Here is a 20,894-nt window from a genome sequence, read left to right as displayed (position 1 = left end):
GTATGGGGGATGGGAGGTAGGAGCACTCATGTATTGTGCCCTGTACTACTAGCTCTCTTAGGGTGCTAGGGTGAGGTCTGTGGCACCTCAGTCATAGTAGCTATGACTCAATCCAACATTCCCTAATGGGGGGTGCCCTTATGGTCATGCCCAAGGGAGTGAGTCACACATGGTCACTCTGTCCCCCTTTTGATTATAAAAAAAAAAAATATAGACAATGAAGTAACTGTTCAGTGTGGCACTACTGTACCCCAATGATTACTCTCAAAGGCACCATGCAATGGAGTGGCAAGGACCATTAAAAAGCTCATTTTGAAAGTAAATGATATTATCAAAAACACACCAATTTTTTATTTTTTATTTTTTATTTTGATGATGGGCATCTGAGTTTTATCATATTTTGTATATTTTATATAAAAATGACTAGGGAAAGATGCTTTCAAAAAGGGCAACGTGTAACTATCATTAGAGTAACGTTGATTAATGTTCTTAACTTTTATCTTTACTAGTCGCGGACTCACACATAGATAATTATTTTGTAATTGTGATATAATATATAATTTTTTTCTCTAAAGTTTGTTTTAAGTAATTTGTTCTTTCTAAAAATTAAACAATTTCTAAAATTATTTTCCATCTTTCAATTTCTACCAATATATCATTCTCTTGTTTTGGATGTGTTTGATTGATAATATTTCTTTATGAGGTGATCCATATTCTTTAAAATTATGTTACAGTGCACCGTGTTTTTCAAATTTATTTTGTACTACTAAACTTTTGTAGTTTCAAATAAATTATTCAAATTCTCCATTCTTTTAAAGGAGAATAATCAAAACTCATAACAAAATTACACGAGATATTACTCAAATAATTGATAGAAACATTCAAATTTATAGCCATTGTGTTTTGATATAAATCTAAATTCTCACTTATAAAATAACTAAGCAATAACTTAGCGGTGTCAATCCAGGTTAATGTGTCGTATTCGTGTCGTATTCTAGGTAGGGGTATTCAACTAAATGGCTCAACTCAAACCCGACCCATTTAATAATCGTGACATGACCCTTCAACCCTAATTTGACCTGTTAATAAGGCGGGTTGACATGACTTGACCCATTTGACATACTTAATAAACAGATCGTGTTGGGTTGATACAAATGTGACACAACCCATTTTAATCCGCATAAAATTAAATATAAAATCCATATAGAAATAAGTTTTTTACATCCCAAAAACAGTGTATACACTTCAAGTCTGCAACCCACGTTCAAAATAACATAGTTCAACAAAAATAAAATAAAATAAAATAAGATATTTATAAGAAGTTTAAGAGATTTAGGGTTTTGTAGGGTTTAGAGATCTAGAGTTTGTAAAGTTTCAATTTACAATTATAACACTATATGTTTTGGTAATTACTCACTTTTCTTTTTAAGTTTAAAATATAGGTTAGATATAAAAGGTATTTGATAAATTTAAAATAAAATGAATATTTATTTGTTAAACGAGTTATGTTAAATGGGTCATTTCGGGTTGATACAAATAAATTGGCTTGTAAAACGTGTCTATTGTGGGTCACGCAAGTTGACCCACTAATGACATGCTTTTTATCGTGTCATTTTTAGGTTAATCCGTTTATGACCCAAACCCATTAAGGTCTAACCCTGACCCGCAAAAACCCGTGTCGTGTTCACAGGTCGTGTTAAACATTGACATCCCTACATTAACTCGAATAAAAATCAAACCAAAACTATAAGAGGGAGATAGACTTCTTGTGATGGGAACTCAAAAACACAACACCAAAATGTATAAACCTAAACAAGAGTTATAAAAAGCACAATGATTCATTAGCCTATAGTAGAGTTGCAAGAAAGAATAAGAGAGAGAGAAAGAGAGAGTGTGTGTGTGTGCGTGCGTGCGCAAGAATAGCAAATTTATAGGAAATAAAATGAGAAGGGTAAAGAGGTTAGAAAGGAATGACGGTTGATACCTCACATCTCCATTTTTTTCATTGCTATCTACCATCAATGTTTTTCCCCCCTTGTTACATGCTTCAACTTTTAGATATTATTGTAACTACTTTCTTTGGACTAGCCAAGAGTAACCCTACCATAAAATTCTTTAAATCTTAACAATTCATGGTTGAATGAATAGATCAATTATTTATTATATACTTTTATTATAAAAGAGGATGTAGCTCAAATGGTAGAGTATTCTAAACTCTTTTTAGAAAGGAACGAGGATCGATACCTCGCATCTCCATATTTTTTCATTGCTATCTACCATCAATGTTTTTCCCCCTTGTTACATGCTTCAATTTTTAGATAGTATTGTAACTACTTGCTTTGGACCAGCCAAGGGTATTTCTACCGTAAAGTTCTTAAAATCTTAACAATTCATGGTTAAATGAATGGATCAATTATATATATATATATATATATATATTATATACTTTTATTATAAAAGGGGATGTATCTCAAATGGTATTCTAAACGCTTTTTAGAAAGGAACAAGGATCGATACCTCACATCGCCATATTTTTTTATTTGCTATCTACTATCAATGTTTTTTCCCCCTTGTTATATGCTTCAATTTTTAGATATTACTGTCGGTTTGAAAAAAAAAAAAAAGATATTATTGTAACTACTTGCTTTGAACCGGCCAAGGTTAATTCTACCATAAAGTTCTTAAAATCTTAAAAAATTTTGGTTAAATGAATGGTTCAATATTATATGTGTGTGTGTATTTATTTATTTTATAATTTTATTATGAAAGGGGATGTAGCTCAAATGGCAGATTATTCTAAATCCATTTTAGAAAGGAACGAGGATCGATACCTTGCATCTCCATATTTTTTTCATTTCTATCTACCATCAATGTTATTCCCCCCTTGTTACATGCTTCAATTTTCAGATATTATTATAACTACTTACTTTGGACCAGTCAAGGGTAATTCTACCATAAAGTTCTTAAAATCTTAATAATTCATGGTTAAATGAAGGGTTCAATTATATAATTTTATATATATATATATATTTATTATATACTTTTATATAAAAGGGGATGTAGCTCAAATGGTAGAGTATTCTAAACGCTTTTAGAAAGGAATGAGAATCGATACCTCGTATCTCCATATTTTTTCATTGCTATCTACCATCAGTGTTTTCCCCCTTGTTACATACTTACATGCTTCAATTTTTTGATATTATTGTAACTACTTGCTTTGGACCAGCCAAGGGTAATTCTACCATAAAGTTTTTAAAATCTTAACAATTTATGGTTAAATGAATGGTTCAATTATATATATAAACACTTTTATCATAAAAGGGTATGTAGCTCAAATGGTAGAGTATTTTAAACGCTTTTAGAAAGGAACGAGGATTGATACCTCGCATCTCCATATATATATATATTTTTTTGCTATCTACCATTAGTGTTTTTCCCCCCTTGTTACATACTTACTGCTTCAATTTTTTGATATTATTGTAACTACTTGCTTTGGACCAGCCAAGGGTAATTCTACCATAAAGTTCTTAAAATCTTAACAATTTATGGTTAAATGAATGGTTCAATTATTTATTTATTTATTATACTTTTATTATAAAAGGGGATGTAGCACAAATGGTAGAGTATTCTAAACGCTTTTAGAAAGGAACGAGGATTGAAACCTCACATCTCCATATTTTTTTCATTGCTATCTACCATCAATGTTTTTTCCCCCTTGTTACATACTTACATGCTTCAATTTTTTGATATTATTGTAACTACTTGTTTTGGACTAGCCAAGGGTAATTCTACCATAAAGTTCTTAAAATCTTAAAAATTTATGGTCAAATGAATGGTTCAATTATAATTATAATTATAATTATAATTATATATATTATACTTTTATTATGAAAGGGAATGTAGCTCAAATGGTAGAGTATTCTAAACGCTTTTAGAAAGGAAGAAGGATCGATACCTCGCATCTTCATATTTTTTTCATTGCTATCTACCATCAGTGTTTTTTCCCCCTTGTTACATACTTACATGCTTCAATTTTTTGATATTATTGTAACTACTTGCTTTGGACCAACCAAGGGTAATTCTACCATAAAGTTCTTAAAATCTTAACAATTTTATGGTTAAATTGATTTTTTTTTTTTTTTTTTGGTTTAAGTTAAATGAATTGTTCAATTATAATTATAATTATATATATATATATATATATATCGATATATATATTATACTTTTATTGTGAAAGGGGAAGTAGGTCAAATGGTAGAGTATTCTAAATGCTTTTAGAAAGGAACAAGGATCGATACCTCACATCTCCATATTTTTTTCATTGCTATCTACCATCAATGTTTTTTCCCCCTTATTACATACTTACATGCTTCCATTTTTTGATATTATTGTAACTACTTGCTTTGGACCAACCAAGGGTAATTCTACCATAAAGTTCTTAAAATCTTAACAATTTATGGTAAAATGAATGGTTCAATTATTTATATATATATATATATTATACTTTTATTATAAAAGGAGATGTAACTCAAATGGTAGAGTATTTTAAACCCTTTTAAAAAGGAACGAGAATCAATACCTCGCATCGCCATATTTTTTTCATTGCTATCTGCCGTCAATGTTTTTTAACCTTTGTTACATGCTTCAATTTTTAGATATTATTGTAACTACTTGCTTTGGACTGGCCTTTTTCTTGTCATTTCTTGGATTCAGATGCTATAGAGTTCAAGTGTAATTCTACCATAAATTTCTTAAAATTTTAACAATTCATGGTTAAATGAATGGTTTAATTTTTATATATAATATAAATATTTATTTATTTATTAATTTATTTTATACTTTTATTACTAAAGGGGTTTTTACTCAAATAGTAAAGTATTCTTTAAGCTTTAAAAAGGAACGATAATCGATATCTCGCATTTTCATATTTTTTTTCATTGTTATCTTTACAGTACACAAGCTAGGGAAGTTGCGCCTTTGGCTTGTGCCAACAACGTGAATGCCATTGGAGGAAGGAAGGTATGCAATCTGGCATGGACACTGACCAGTACCATGAGAGAGAAATCATCCCCCTTTGGTCAAGTGCTGCAAAACAACTCTCATTGCCTAGTACAAGCTTGGACCATTGCCCAAGACACGTGTGACCTCCTCAGTTCTCACGGTTTCTCTCTCTTCCCTGCTGGTTGTCCTTTGCCAAGGTACAGAGTTGCCCTTCAGTCCACTACCTTGGCAGGCACGATTTTCTCTCTTCTCCAGTTGAAGGATAGTACGAACAATAGTTGTCCTAGTGTTTGAGATAGGCAATGGAATGTGACATCTATCCTTCTACAGCTAGCAACATTCCTCGTACTATAAAAGGAGAATGTTGCTAAGCATAGAGAGGCAGAGAGAGAAATCTTAGTAGAAAAGGAAGGAATAAAAGTGTTAAAGATTTGAGCAAGAACATCGTGTAACATTTAGTTTTTGGTCCAGAAATACAGACAGTTTCTTGGCAATTTTTCTGGATACCCCATCCTTCATCCTGCCCCTTTTTTTTATTATCTTTTTTCATAGCGTTTTCCATGTACATGCTTTGTTTTCTTTACTCTTAATGTTCAGCCATTTTTCTCCCTTTTTTGGCTTTGTTATAAAAATGTCATTTTTAGCACTTAACAAGAATGACATCCAAATGAACTGCTAGGAGTTAGATCACAGACACTTACACCCATCCCAAACCTAACAGCTCGTACATTATCTACCATCAATATTTTTTTTCCCCTTGTTACATGCTTCAATTGTTAGATATTATTGTAACTACTTGCTTTGGACCAGCCATTTTCTTGTCTTTTTTGGGATTAAGATTCTCTAGAGTTTAAGAGTAACTATTCCATAAATTTCTTAAATTCTTAACAATTCATGGTTAAATAAATGGTTCAATTTTATCATGTCATCCTCATTTTTAGGGAAAAAAAAATAAATTAAATCCTGAGTACAGGAGTCTGTTTGAAATTCATCCAAACTCTAAGGTATCTATTTGCATTATGCACAAATTTAGTACCCATTTGGATTGCGTTTTTGGTCTCAGCATTTGGCTTTTTGACTTTTTTTTTAATTTTTTTATTTTGAGAAGTCAATTTTCACATAGTTATGCACTATTTAGTAGGGCTCATGCACTATTTACCGGACCTACAAATCTCTTTTTTCAACAAAATTTTCATTAAAAATAGATCTCATGATATTATTCACATATTTAAAAATTATTTTGTTACAGTATTTTTATTTTTCAGTTTTCAATTTTTACCAATTTTCAATTTTCAACTAAATAAGCACTATCCAAAAGTACATTTTTTTTTTTTTGAGAAACTATCCAAAAGTACATTTAAACAACTAAAAACACTAGCACGGTAAAATAAACCAACCGAACTGGTACGTTACCAAAAACAGGAATTTTTTTTCTAAATAACAATAAATATTAAAAAATTTAGTTAATTGTCACATTTCAAAACAATTTTGAAAACTAGCATCTCGAGTGTCTAAAACTCGAGTTCCAAGATAAAACTCGAGTTTTTAAGTCTCGATTTGTAAGTGGATTGAGTTAAATTGGGAAAAAAATCAGGTTGAAAATCGAGTTTTAAAAAATCGATTTCCATTAATTGAGAAAAAACGCCGCTATAGGGCTTTAAAACGTCACTGTAAGGCTTAAAAACGCCACTATAGGTGAAATTTTTTTGCATGGAAATCAAGTTTTAAAGACTCGAGATCTATGTGGCATTTTCACACTCGCAAGGCGAGTCTTTTGGACTCGAGTTATAATATGGATCTCGAGTTTTTAAAACTCGAGATGTTAGTTTTCTTAATTCTTTCAAAACGTTCCTAACTTACTATTTTGAATGGCTGATGGATGATGTTATGCACAATACCTCCCAAAAACAGACGAAGTGGACATTCTTCTCCTTTTAAGCTACAATATAACCCCTACTGTGTCATCAAATTTCAAATGTACCACTACCTTTCCAACTCAAATGTCAATAGACTTACGATCCACATTCAGCTGCCTGAACTTGGGTTCAATTCTGATCTCCCAACCACATCTATTGTTACACAAAAAAAAAAAAAAAGGAAAAAAAAGAAAGAGACAGGGTACTTCATTTCATGTCCGTCAATGAACAAGTGACAAACTCTGCTGTAATCTCGGACCAATGGTCGAATCTTTTGTAAGATATTCCCAAGTCCAATGTTTTACTTTTATTTTTTTAAATTCCTCACTTGAAATTATTTAACAAATTTACCAACTTTGGCTTATTTATTTGTTTCACGTTGATCTTTGGTTCTTTGCAGTTCAGTTCTCCACAGGTTCACCAAGTTTCTTTCTTTTTCATATCTTGTGCTCCTTACTGAAGAATAGGTGAATACCCAGTTGCTTATTTTGATTTTTATTTTGGATTCTCAATAGTTATTCAGCTTCTTTTGTAGTAGAATCAGTAAGTAGAGGTATTTCTTTGGTTTATTTGTAAACTTGCAATGTAAGCCTATTGTGGGAATTTGATTGGGCTTTTGATTTTGTTGGGTTTATTTGGTTGATAATGTTGGTGGATATATGCCTATATTTCACATCAAATTTCTGCTATTTAGTGGGAAAGATAGAATCTTGAAGTGCTTTTAAGCTTTAAATCATGTTGGTGGCTGTATTAAGTTGGTCTGATTTTTTTTTTTTTTTATAAAAAACCATATTGACAGTTTTAGTTAAGGTGTTACATGTGTTTTATGCAGTTTAGCTTCTTGAAAGTTGAAAGTATGTTTTTGGAGTTTCAAGTTCATTCATATTTTGCATTCGTTCTGCTTTTAGTGGGAAGATAGTCTCTTGACATTCTTTTGAGCTTCATATTATATTGGTTGCAGTATTAAGTTTGTTTAATTTTTTACAATAAACCATATTGACAGTGCTAGTTTGGGTATTTATGTGTTCTATGCGTTTTAACTTTTTGAAAGTTTTCTTTTGGAGTTGCAATTTCGTTTTCCATTTTGAAGTATGAACTCATATTCTTTTTATTGAACTCATATCTTGGGTGTGATGAGAGGACTAAATTTTATCTCCTTGTCAATACTCTTGGTTTTTACAACCCTTCAAGAGGCATGGTCACATGGGGACCAGCCTCTGTCGAAAATTGCTATTCATAAGGCAATAGTCGATCTCAATGGCCAAGCTTATGTTAAAGCTTCTCCTACAGTCCTTGGAGTGAAGGTAAGCTTCAACAGAAATATGCTTCTCTCATCTGTCTTACTATTTAGCATATGTATTTTAATGGGAAACTTGTTTGATTGAACTTGATGATAATGCCTATTATTTAGCACTGTGTTTCTTTCATCTATGTGGATTGTTGCAGGGATCAAACCGCTAAAATTGTGCATAACATAGATTTTGTTTTGCTATTGATGCAAGTTCTGTGCACTGTTTTAGGCACAAACTACTCAATGGGTAACATTGGAGTTTAGTTCTCCAAAGCCATCAGCTGATGATTGGATAGGAGTATTTTCTCCTGCAAATTTCAGGTGAGTAAATGTCATTGAATTTCTGAACCTTCAGTCTACATTTGGAACCTTGTGAGCTTTTCTTGTTTTTTGTGCTTGTAATTAATCTAAATTGCATTGATCTAATTGGAAGCCTTTCCACTACAACAATTTCAGTGCGTCCACCTGCCCTGAAGAAAACCCTACAGCTTACCCTCCACTACTATGTTCTGCACCTATCAAGGTTCATCCTGCATAGTGCAATGACTTTCTGAAATTCTTCTTACCCTGATCTTCTTTGACATAGAAAAGGAGCTAAAAGAGTGAACTGGATTGTCTTCTTTTGCAGTTTCAGATTGCAGACTACTCCAGTCCTGAGTACAAAGACACTGGTAAAGGATATTTGAAGCTTCAGCTGATTAACCAGAGATCAGATTTCTCATTTGCACTATTTTCTGGTGGCTTATCAAATGTATGCTCACAAATATCAATATCTGTGTATTTATGTGATAACTTATCTGTTTCATATGAACCAATAGTTATTATGCATTGAATTATTATGTTTTCCTGTTCAGTTCTTTGAAAGAAAGAAAGGAAAAAAAAATCATCTTTTGATATTTAGTAAGTTTCATATATAAACAATGCTTGTGATCACTGCTTGATGGATTATAATATAAATACAACAAAGTGTTAATCTCAACTATTTTGGTTTGGATAACTCAATCTATATTTGCTGTTCTCCATGTTGACGTCCATATTTTCCTGAAATACTTGGAGGTGATGGCTTCTTGCAAGGCTTCTACGAATGTCCTTTTGGCCCTGCTCTTGCCTTCCTTCATTTTCTTTTTCCATTTTTGCTCTTAATGTTCTCCCTTATTGCATTTAAAAGTTTTCTTTTAGCTATTTGCATTTCAAATTTGATTGACCTTTACTGTAATTTGTTTACTTGCATATTTATTTTCTATATAATAGCCTAAGCTGGTGGCAGTTTCGAATCAAGTAGCTTTTGCAAATCCCAATGCACCAGTTTACCCACGCTTAGCACAAGGGAAACAATGGAACGAAGTAAGTTCAATTTTTTTTTTCTTTCGTTTAATACTTGAATCTCATTCATTAGGGCATAACAAAAGTAAAAAGTCCTCTCATTGTGGGCATCGAATATCAACATGGCACAGAGTACTTGTCCTAACCTTTTTTTTTTGTACTGTATAGCTACTCTTTTGTCCATGTTTCACTAATAACATTCGATAATTATCCTATAATGACCTTGGGTTACTGTTTTTTCCTTGAGAAGCTTACAATATCAAGGAGATAACATGGTTTTGAATTGATACTCAGATGACTGTAACATGGACAAGTGGATACGGGATCAATGAAGCGGGACCTTTTGTTGAGTGGGGTCCAAAAGGAGGCGACCAAGTGCGTTCCCCAGCTGGGACACTGACTTTTGATCGTAACAGCACGTGTGGTGTGTAAAATTCTTTCCTTTGAATTTTGCTTTCTTAAAAATTATCTGGGAGTTGACACATTTGCAAAAGAATTGCATGATGGTTCATTTTGCTTTGCAATACTGTTCAAATATCACCCAAAATCTGTTCTTGAGTTCTTTCCCATTGGTCCATAATTTATCTTATTGATGTTTATGAGCAGGTGCACCAGCAAGGACAGTAGGATGGCGTGATTCTGGATTTATACATACTAGTTTTCTGAAGGAGTTGTGGCCCAATGCAGTGTATGTTTTATCTCTATTCTTGCATATAATGTTGATTCTAGGTGTGTCAACTCTCAAAAATTCAGGTTTTTGGGCTAAGTTTATGTAGAGGAAGTGGGGAACAACACCATTATTTTGTTTTTCTTCTTTCTGGCTAGGCTCTATATCTTCATTACATTAAGCTTTGTTTAATTTTCTTTGAGCATATGTTTCACTTTTTGGCCAAAAATTCATGGAAGTGCAATCCATAAGCTCTTAAAAACCCTTCCTTAATTCATTATTCAGTTACACCGCTCCACACTAATATATAAATAAGATTAATAATCGACTTGAACTTTTAGTCAAACTCTTCTTTTTTTTTTCTTTTTTCCTTAAAAAAAAAATATTAACCATTTTAGGATTTTTGTTACAGGAAAGTATTGATTTGCCATTTCATAAGAAACAGTAAAATAAGCAAGTTGTTAAAATCAACTATTAAATTATTTCCGGTTTCTTAATAAAAATAATATGACATAAAATTGGAAGGTTGACATAATAAAATCTCTGGTAGAATAGTAAAAAGTTTGGTAATGTGTTATTTACTGGCCCCCACATAATGATATTTCTGAATGATATGTCATCTTATCTTCAAATATTTAAACAGGGAAATCATTCATATTTATTCATTTTTGTATACTTTGTGTATATTCTTGTGTACATGAGGTATGTTAGTGTTAACACTGTTATTTTGTATAGGCTTGTTATTCTTATATTAGCTTAAGCCTATTCTTTAATCATGTCATATCAGTCTAATATAAATAAATTATATGTAACGGTGAGGGGACTAATTAATTAAGTTCTAAACCTATTTTTTAATATTTCTTTGCCTATGTTCATTGCTCCCTCTTTCTTCTCACAGAACCCTAATCTTTTATTATTTTCAACTCATCTAGTTGTTCTTTTCTTCAATAAAATTTCATTACTTATAGAAAAAAAGTTTGGGATACTTGGTCACAGTAGTCGGAAGAAACATGAAGTTGGAGGGGGTGGGTGGGGGGTGGGGGGTGGACTAAGATGAAATCGAACTCTCTTAACTGTTTATAAAGTGGTCCAATAAATTTAAAATTCTAAATATGGTTCTCTTGAAAAGGAATGAGTTTGAAATACGAATAATTTTCACTACAAATGTTTTGATTATAAGATACCAACCATAGAAGTTATGGGGTTGGTATTTTGTTAAAATTCTCACATTCAGCTGTTTGACTTATGAGCAACTAAACATTCAATTATGTTTTTTTATTGATTATACAGGTATACTTACAAGCTGGGGCATAAATTGTTCAATGGTACATATGTTTGGAGTCAACAATATCAGTTTAGAGCATCTCCTTATCCTGGTCAAAATTCTCTACAACGTGTAGTTATTTTTGGTGACATGGGGAAGGTTTGAACTCTATTGGAAAATTTTATGTTAATCTAAATTATTAAATCCTATATTGCAGCAATAGCTAATCATTAATCAATGACTTGTGTGTCGGTTATTGCAGTAAATTTATATATATCATCAGCAACATACTAATTTATCTTGCTTAACCTTTTTTTTTTTTTTTTTCAATTATACTGCTATGATATTAAATGTACAAATATATGCCCGATCTTAAAGGAGTATATGCAATTTCTCATTGTGAATGCACAGCAATTACATTCCTTAAACTCAGAATATTGATCTCCAAGATCGATATCTGCCTGTATTAAAAATCTGCTACTTTAAGTTTTAGGATCATTGTTTAGGATCATGAATCCCTATCCAATTTTTATGTAGTTTCTGGAGTATTTTGCTTAAACCTTTTCCTCTGCAGGATGAAGCTGATGGTTCCAATGAATATAACAATTTCCAGCGTGGCTCACTTAACACTACTCGAGAGCTTATTCGAGACTTAAAGAACACTGATATAGTTTTCCACATTGGAGATATATGTTACGCAAATGGATACATTTCACAGTGGGACCAATTTACTGCACAGGTTGAGCCAATTGCATCAACCGTGCCATACATGATTGCAAGGTTTCATCATAATGTATTCACTCATAATATTTGAGCTTATTCTTGTCTTGTAATTTGTCTTATGTGCCAATTGGTGATCAATCCTTACAGTGGCAACCATGAACGTGACTGGCCAGGGACTGGATCCTTCTATGGGAACATGGACTCTGGGGGGGAATGTGGTGTGTTGGCTGAGACTATGTTTTATGTCCCTGCTGAGAACAGAGCCAAATTCTGGTACAAGAATATCATTTCAAACTTGTTTTGCTTTCCATTCACCTATATCTGTGTGTATTTATATGGAAAGTAGATTGCAAAGTGATTGTCATTCACCTAAATCTCTTTGTATATATATGTTCTATGAATAATGTATCAGTGCCACAATTTCCCCATATGTTGCCTACAATAACTTCTATACTTGGACTTATTTCTAGATGTGCAAGAAACTGGTTTAAACAATATTGTTTTCATTCTCCACTCTAGGTATTCCACTGATTATGGCATGTTCCGCTTCTGCATAGCTCACACTGAACTTGACTGGAGGGAGGGAACTGAGCAATACAAGTTCATTGAGCACTGCTTGGCATCAGTCGACAGGCAAAAGCAACCATGGCTAATTTTTCTTGCACATCGAGTACTTGGTTATTCATCTGATGCCAGTTATGCAGAAGAAGGATCATTTGAGGAACCAATGGGGAGGGAGAGCCTGCAAAAGCTCTGGCAGAAATACAAGGTGGACATTGCTGTGTATGGCCATGTGCACAATTATGAAAGGACATGCCCCATATACCAGGTAGTCTTATAACTCTCTGTAGTGACAAAGATGTACCTTATCCTTATCCACATCTTTCTGCTGCATCTCGCTCAAACATGGAAGGAAATATGATTTTTTTTTTTTTTTTTTTTCGGGCGAAACTACAGCATTTTCATTGTGCCTTTACACTTAAGTCAAATAGTGTCACAGTAAAAATGTAGTATTGGATAGCATGTTTTCAAATTAACCTGTCAATGTTGAGGATAAGTTTTGTGAGTTGTGACTAACAAGTTACTGGCGTTTATAATATAGACATATCTGATTGCTTTTCTTCCCATCTCCAAGAATGATCCTTCATTAGCTTTTCTCAAGTAGAAAATATCCAAGAGAAATCATTAACAACAAGAAGAACAACAATAGTAGTAATAGTTACATTAGTAATAATGATTTCCTCTTCTCTTGAAGTTACTTCGACAGAAAATATGTAACTGCTTCTTATGTGAAAGTCACTTGTATGTGCTTTTTCTATAAAGACATGAAGAGGAAAGACTTCACAGAATTATATGGTGTATTAATATTTCTTTGCGCTTTTGGCTCCAATATCTTAGTAATGCTTTGAACAAACCCTTCATAGACCTGACTTAAAATGGTCTATAGCCTATTTGGGCAAGCATATCTACAGAAGTAGGATTGCAGAGGTTGAGAAATGAGTATATATTGAAGTCAAAGTACAATCGTGGCTCTCCACTTTACTTATTATTGTTATTATTTTAGAATTTGGGAAAAAATTTCCATTTCTGGAAAACAGAAGACAAGTAATACCTAAATAAAAATTTCATGAAATAGCTGTCCTTTCTCACGTCTTTGTTTGTTGTTTGTTTTTTTTTTTTTTTTAAACAAATCATAAAAATAGTGAGGTATCCAAATACCTGTCAACTGTCAGTTATTGACAGTATGATGTCTCAACACCGTTATCTCCTTTCAAATGACAGACATGCTACTTGTGAAATAAATATTAGCTAACAGCACTTGAGCCCAAAAATGTGTTGCATCAACTCTTCTTTAAACTAACAATATATTGCCTTTTTTTTTTTTTTTTTGCAGAATATTTGCACCAATGAAGAGAAACACTACTACAAGGGCACCTTGAATGGAACAATTCATGTGGCTGCTGGTGGTGCAGGAGCAAGCCTTTCACCATTCACAACCCTCCAAACAAAATGGAGTTTCTTTAGAGACTTTGACTATGGATTCATAAAACTTACTGCATTTGACCATTCAAACCTGTTGTTTGAGTACAAGAAGAGCAGGGATGGAAAGGTTTACGACTCTTTCAGAATCTCTCGGGATTACAGGGACATCTTGGCCTGCACTGTGGATAGTTGCCCAAGTATGACCCTAGCATCTTGAATGATGAGGTTCTTGTGTTGACTTCACAATAGTTATGACTTTTTTTTTTAAAGGCAATTATTATTGTCTTACCACAATTAAATTGTGAATTAAGTAATATCAACATCATTACTTGAATGCTAGAGACAGGATGCTATATCTGTAATAAACCAAAGATATGTCAAAATACAGGTATTTGTAATTAGTTGAATTTCTGAAACTTTTATCTCATGAGCTGCATATGTTTTAATCTTCAAACCAGCCAATCATATCAAACATTATAGATGAAAAAATCATCATTTTATTCAAACTCATGGTCCAATTATGAAGAAACAGTGAATTAATTGTTCACAGTATAGCATTATGCCCTGCTGAAGTAGCCATGCCCACCAACAGCAGAAGCCAGCTGACAACTCTTAAAAGGCATCATGCCATGGAGTAAAAAGAAAAATTAAAAAGTTCATTTCAAAAGCAAATGCTAGTATCAAAGACCCAAAAAATTCTCTTTTGATGCTGAGCATCAGAATCTTACCATATTTTGTTTAAATTATATAAACATGACTAGGGGAAGGATGCACTCTAAAAGGGAAAATTGTAATTATCATTAGAGTATCATTGATTCATGTTTGTAACTTTTATCTTCATGGTGGTGGTTCGTGTAACTAGCTGCTTTAGACCAGCCATGTTCTTTTTCTTTTCTTGGATTAAGATGCTTTAGAGTTCTAAAGGTAACTCTATCATAGAGTTCTTAAAATTTTAACTATTCATGGTTAAATGAATAGCTTAGATTTTGGAGTTCAAGTGATAGCTTAGTAGCAATGGCATCCTTTGTGGTGCTTTATGTACGTGGTTTGAACTCTCCCTTCCCTCCTCCAAAATCTACCTATCTCCCGTCCCCCCCCCCCCCCCCCCCCCCCTGCGGCGGTCCCCCCAAAAAAAAAGGAAGATTGTTGTTGCACGACGTGAAGTGCACACACCATACACACGTCACTTGGAAATTGTGTATTCACAACACGATTTTAGTTATAAATTTGAAATGGTGAAATTGTATCTTGAAAACAAGATTTTACAATTTAACCAAAATCGTGTTTTGAACCCATGATTTCAATTGATGTGACACACACACCGTACACTCCAGTGTGTAATTAACATCGCCAAAAAAAAAAAAATGAATCGTTTAAATTTTATCATGTTGTCAACATTTAAATGGAAAAATACACTAAATTGAGAGTATAAGAGCATGTACGAATTTAATCCAAACTCCAAGGTATCTTTTAACATTTTGCACACATTTATACAAACATTAACTACAATTATTTTGGTTTCCATTTAAGATGATGTAGTAAAACTGAACCATTCATTTATCACAAATGGTGAAAATTCTAGGAACTTCATGTTAGTGTCATCCTATGAACGCAAGAAGATTTTAATGAGATTAATTGTTTCTTAAGAAAAAATAATATATCTATACGTTGTAATCAACCATAAGCACACAGAAATAAAAGGAAAACAATCAAAACAAGTTTAGTATTCAGAACATTGTTTTGATCCCAGTTATCTATGATTGATAAGGCTAAAAACACTAGCACTGTAAAACCAGCCCCAATTTCCCTATAAGGACAACGCTGGATAAGGCTAAAAAAACACTAGCACTGTAAAACCAGCCCCAAATTCCCTATAAGGACAACGCTGGATAAGGCTAAAAAAAACACTACCACTGTAAAACCAAACCAAACTTTCCAAAAAGGACAACACAACTCTAAGCCTACCATAAATTTGTAGGCTACCAAATACAGACATATTGAACATCCTTCTACTTTTAAACTAGAACATATCCTCTATTGTGTCATCAAATTTCAGATGTACCACTATCACCCCATTTCAAATGTTAAGAGTCTTATGATTCAGCGGCCTGAAGTTGGGTTTTAATCCCCCATCCCCAATTGTTGTAAAAAAAGGAGAGAGAGAGAGAGAGAGAGAGAGAGAGAGAGAAGAGGGTTACATGCTTATAAAAGAATTCTCATTTCTAAGATCCTTCCTTTCCAAATTGGTTGATTACATTAAAATATCCAATATTGTAAGCAAAAATATAATGTATTTCAAATAAAAAGTACAACTTTTTAAAATTAGCCTAGTTAATTTAGGCTCAAAAAAAAAACAAATGAGATAAGCATAATGATTTTTTAAATAAAACAAATGATAAATTAGAAAAATTATGAAAATTGACTTTTCAAAGTGGACAAAACATAATGAATGGAGTAATAAATTGTAAAAGTTGGGGTGAATTGTGTGACACTTCACTTTCCCATTGTTACTTTTTGGTTATAAATTTACACCTCCATTTTAAAAATGGAAAGAAAGTGTCATTTTCATCTTATTAATTTTGGAACCTCATTTCATCCCAAACAATACATTAGTAGATAACAGACCAACGTACGTTGTTTGTTTCTCTTGGTGGTCAGGAACTTGGGACAACGGCCCTCACAAGTTGTGCCAAACATAAACTTTTCAAACTACAAACACTTTCTCATTTGTTTTATTGGTCAGAACGTTTCTTGTATGACCCTTTTCTTCCATTCTCTCAATCTTCTTTAACAACACAATCAAAGTTGATTTAATCTCTTTCATTTTTTTTTTCAATCCAGATAGTCATATACTTTACAGGGTTTTCAAGAAAAAGAATTGAGGATGTGACTGTTTTACTTTACATGCCAAAGTAAAAAGAGATCATGGATTTGTTGGTGGCTGCAGCAACTACTGCAGCTGGGCACATAGCTGAATTTTGGCAGAGCCTGTTTCCAAAGGACCAAGAAGCTTCCTTGCAAGCCACTGGAGAGGCCAGTACTAGTGATGTTCAAGGAACAAAGAATGAAGTTGGTGTTCTTGGTAGTAGAAGCAGGCAGCTTAGAAGTAAGTCTTGTGGGCATTTTGTTAAGCCAGTGAATTCTTCAGAAAGTAGGATGGCAGCTCAGCTGTATAGGGAGAGTGCTAGAATGGAAAAGTATGTGTGCAATTCAATTCATTCAATAACCACACTGGCCATTAGACCATTGTTGGTGACAGATGGGAACCAAGTAATCTGCAGAGATAGCAGTAGTTTCAAGGACATGCAAATTGTGAGTAAAATGAAGCGAAGTATTGGAAAGGCGCAGCGGTCTAGAAGATTGAGCTGTTGCCAAACATGGGCATCTTCTAGTGGTGGTGATGGTGGAACATTTCATTCTCAAGGTTGTGATCTTTATTCTGGTTTTGATGACATTGCTTTCATGTCTTTTTTATCTTTCATGTTATATTCCTTGAATGTCTTTGGCAAGGCTAAATGTGATAAGAACTTGTCTAGAAAGAAATTTTATCTTTAATTGAATGTATGGCTATAGCTGCTTTTACTTGATTCTTTTGGAATATAAAGTTTATAAGGTAATCAACTTGTTGGATAAGTAGGCACATGCCTTTCTTGAATTCTTAGCCACTCTTTTGATAAAATCAATTATATATAAACATTTAATATACTAGTTCAAGAAATTAGATTTTTGCCCAGAAAACTAGAACAATCTTGACAGTGAAACTGTTACAGGGATGTGGTTGCTGTAAGGAGTAATGTTTAGTGTTAGATATAGGTGTACTAACTATATCTAACTATATATAAATAGTTGCTGCTGCTTTGTATTGGTCCTGTACAAGTTTACAGGCTCATTCTGCTTGTTTGTACATTGCTATGCTTTTAAATGAAATTCTCTTATAAATTATAAATAAATAAAAAGGTTGTAGTTGATTAAATCATCATAATGAAAGTTTAGTACAATCTTGAGATTAATCTAAATTTGTTGGACAGGGAAGCCACGCACAGAAATTAAAATGATGAAGGAAATTGTTTTTGGAGACCTACTACTTTTTACTAAAGGCAATGTTTACATTCATCTAAAATCTTGATTCCAAAGTTCTTTGCTTGATACATGATTATATCTTTCCTTTTGTTTTTGTTCTTAAATATTTTAATTGAAAATCAGGTTCACACAATGGAATGCTTCTTTTCTTTCTGGTATCAATATTGGACTAATGTCTTCCATAGTTGCTAATAAAAGAGAAGTGGACAACTTGAATGCTGTATTGAAGCAGGCTAAGAACTTGGTTCAAGATTTACATGAGGAGCTCAAGATTAATGATTTGTATACTTTTAAAGAGCTCAGTAATGAGGATTTTGAATCCTGTGGAGCAAATGGATTTTCTTTCCTCAATCATATACCAAATGCATCTCTTACTGAACTAGAATTTGATAAATCTAAAAAATATGATGGGAGGGAGCCACATTATCAGGAGGCAGATGACTCTGAGGCAATAAGTAAAATTGAGGCAGAGCTTGAAGCTAAACTAGAGAGGTTGGAATTAAACATGAAGACATATAGTCTAGATAGAATATCAAACTATGTTGAGGTAATTTTGCCCCTGAATCTAATAAAATTTGAATGCATACTTTTTTTTTTTTTAACAAAGACAGGCTATGGTCATCTCGTAGTCATGTGGTTTTGTTATATGCATCGGAATGCTGATTTATAAAACTTGTTAACTTTCTGAATAACCTTTCTCTATAAATATATTTTTTTTCTCCAACACATAGTTTATATTGAAAATGAAAGTTTTGAGTCATTATTAATTTTGAAATGAGTATATAATTAGTCTGTCTGACTTCTCTTCACACTACAGTACCATGGAGAATCTAAAGTGTCTTCAATTCTGTGCTGCTTATGTAGGCCTTGCGTGCCATACATCTTCACTTTGGCTCCTTTAAAATTCTATGAATGAGATAAGATTGTCTTAGATTCCATCAATTTCTCTAAAGATAATTATTAGATTTAGGTGATAGTGTTTTGTCATCACCTTATTTGATCTAAAGATAATTCGTGCATTTAGTGTAAGCATTCTGATCATCACCTCTGTCAGCACCATCACCGTAATATATGTTTCTCCTCTGTCTTGCTTAAATGTAAAAATTTGTTTGTACATATTAAATTACCAATTATTCCAAACGCTTAAGCTATCAGGAAATAGTGAGTTTAATCACTTAACCATAATTCTAACACTCCCCCTTACTTGTGGGCCTAAACTTCCTCTTAATAAGTGAGGGCCCAACAAGTGGGAATTTAACATTTTAAATGGGAGGTAGAGTGAAGACAGGGATTAAACTCAAGATCTCCTGCTCTGATACCATGTTAAATTACCAATTGTCCCAAAAGTTTAAACTATCAGGAAGTGATGAGTTTAATCACTTAACCATAATTCTAACAGTATACAAATCCAAAACACTGTATTTGACAAGACAACTGTGAAACTGAATTGAGTTGTGCTGCTTGTGCATGTCTGCAGTAAGATATAGGCAACACATTATTGCAAATTATGCAACAAGACACAGGTGTTGATAGTAACCTCAAGATAACCTAAAAAGTTGCTTTTAGTAAGGCAGACTCAAGATTATATCTTCCATCATTTGCAGCTCTCTTTTTGATGGAAAGTGTGGTATTCTTGCTTCAATACTGTTATCAGCCCTAGGCAATTCTTAGCTTTGCTTCTTGTGATGGAAAAAGTCTGGGTGCATGTAGTTTTTTTTTTTTTTTTTTAATAAAACTCAACTTGGCTACATAGAACCTGTTTTATTTTAACCATTCCATATTATCCATGGCAGTATGGCTTATGGCCATATTTCTTTTGATAATCAATTGACAGTTGTGTTATTTCCAACTACCCAATCCATTCTTGGTGCAAATTTTAACAACTGCTGCTGTTACTTTGATAGGTTTTGGTTCATATGATCACACCTTTAACAAGAATTATCATTTATCATCCACCACTTAAAATTATAAACACTGCCCCATGTGTTACATTTATATGTCATATTATTGTTACTCTATCTGTTCACTTGAGATTAAATTTCTATTTCCTATATAAACAACAAGCCTTTACTTTTACCTTCTGTAGTATAACAGTTCTGGATTTTTTTTTCTTTCTTTATCGAAGCTGGATCCCAACTTTGTAGTTGATGTTGTTCAAGAAGATCTGCCACCCCTCAAGCTCACTAGGCCACCTGGTTGTTTATCTGACTCAGACTGTGATGTAGAAGGGACCTCCACCTCCACCGATTACTCTCATACAGCAGACTGTGGAGTGTCACCTAGGGAGTTGAGCATACGTCTCCATGAGGTAATTCATTTGCAGCTTGAAGCACGTATCATGGAACTCGAGATTGCGCTTGAAGACACCCAGATGAGGTTGCATGCCATTGAATCAGAACATATGATCTCTCAAAATAACTTGTATGTGGAAAAAAGATCTTCAACCCAAGAAAGCCCAACATTTATGGATGAAGGCAATGTGGATGGACCTTTCATTATAAATACTAGTCGCTAACCCGTACGATGCACGGGAAAGCTATTGACTATGAAAAAAAAAAAAAAAAAATCCAACAATGAGTGAAGAAATTAAATTTATCTCATCATAGTCATAAGAGTAGTTTGAGGACCATACTATTTTACAACTTT

At 33.0% G+C, this 20,894-nt stretch overlaps 2 protein-coding genes and 1 pseudogene across 3 annotated transcripts in view; all 3 read left to right on the top strand.

Annotated features, from left to right (window-relative positions):
* Nucleotides 1–20,894, top strand: part of LOC115979084 — a 100,115-nt pseudogene that overhangs the window by 28,317 nt on the left and 50,904 nt on the right.
* LOC115979078 (probable inactive purple acid phosphatase 1) overlaps nt 8,040–20,894 on the top strand; it is a 92,716-nt gene continuing 79,861 nt past the window's right edge. Inside the window, exons 1-12 of one of the 2 annotated variants that reach the window (XM_031101042.1) lie at nt 8,040–8,221; nt 8,438–8,529; nt 8,665–8,731; nt 8,837–8,959; nt 9,460–9,552; nt 9,826–9,955; nt 10,138–10,219; nt 11,489–11,621; nt 12,037–12,242; nt 12,333–12,458; nt 12,705–13,014; nt 14,080–14,575. In XM_031101042.1, the coding sequence (XP_030956902.1) occupies nt 8,051–8,221; nt 8,438–8,529; nt 8,665–8,731; nt 8,837–8,959; nt 9,460–9,552; nt 9,826–9,955; nt 10,138–10,219; nt 11,489–11,621; nt 12,037–12,242; nt 12,333–12,458; nt 12,705–13,014; nt 14,080–14,385 (1,839 nt within the window). In that variant the 5' untranslated portion in view covers nt 8,040–8,050 and the 3' untranslated portion in view covers nt 14,386–14,575. Of the gene's footprint in view, nt 8,222–8,437; nt 8,530–8,664; nt 8,732–8,836; nt 8,960–9,459; nt 9,553–9,825; nt 9,956–10,137; nt 10,220–11,488; nt 11,622–12,036; nt 12,243–12,332; nt 12,459–12,704; nt 13,015–14,079; nt 14,576–20,894 lie in introns of those variants that run through there. The other variant, XM_031101040.1, reaches the window with a different exon arrangement.
* Nucleotides 18,739–20,791, top strand: LOC115979091. Its single transcript, XM_031101061.1, has 2 exons — nt 18,739–18,795; nt 20,374–20,791. Exons 1-2 carry the CDS (start codon nt 18,754–18,756, stop codon nt 20,761–20,763), a joined length of 432 nt encoding a protein of 143 aa, XP_030956921.1. The 5' UTR covers nt 18,739–18,753; the 3' UTR covers nt 20,764–20,791.

This window comes from Quercus lobata, chromosome 3 (genome assembly GCF_001633185.2).
Source record: "Quercus lobata isolate SW786 chromosome 3, ValleyOak3.0 Primary Assembly, whole genome shotgun sequence".
NCBI lineage: Eukaryota > Viridiplantae > Streptophyta > Magnoliopsida > Fagales > Fagaceae > Quercus > Quercus lobata.
This window is presented reverse-complemented; position numbering and strand designations above follow the sequence as displayed.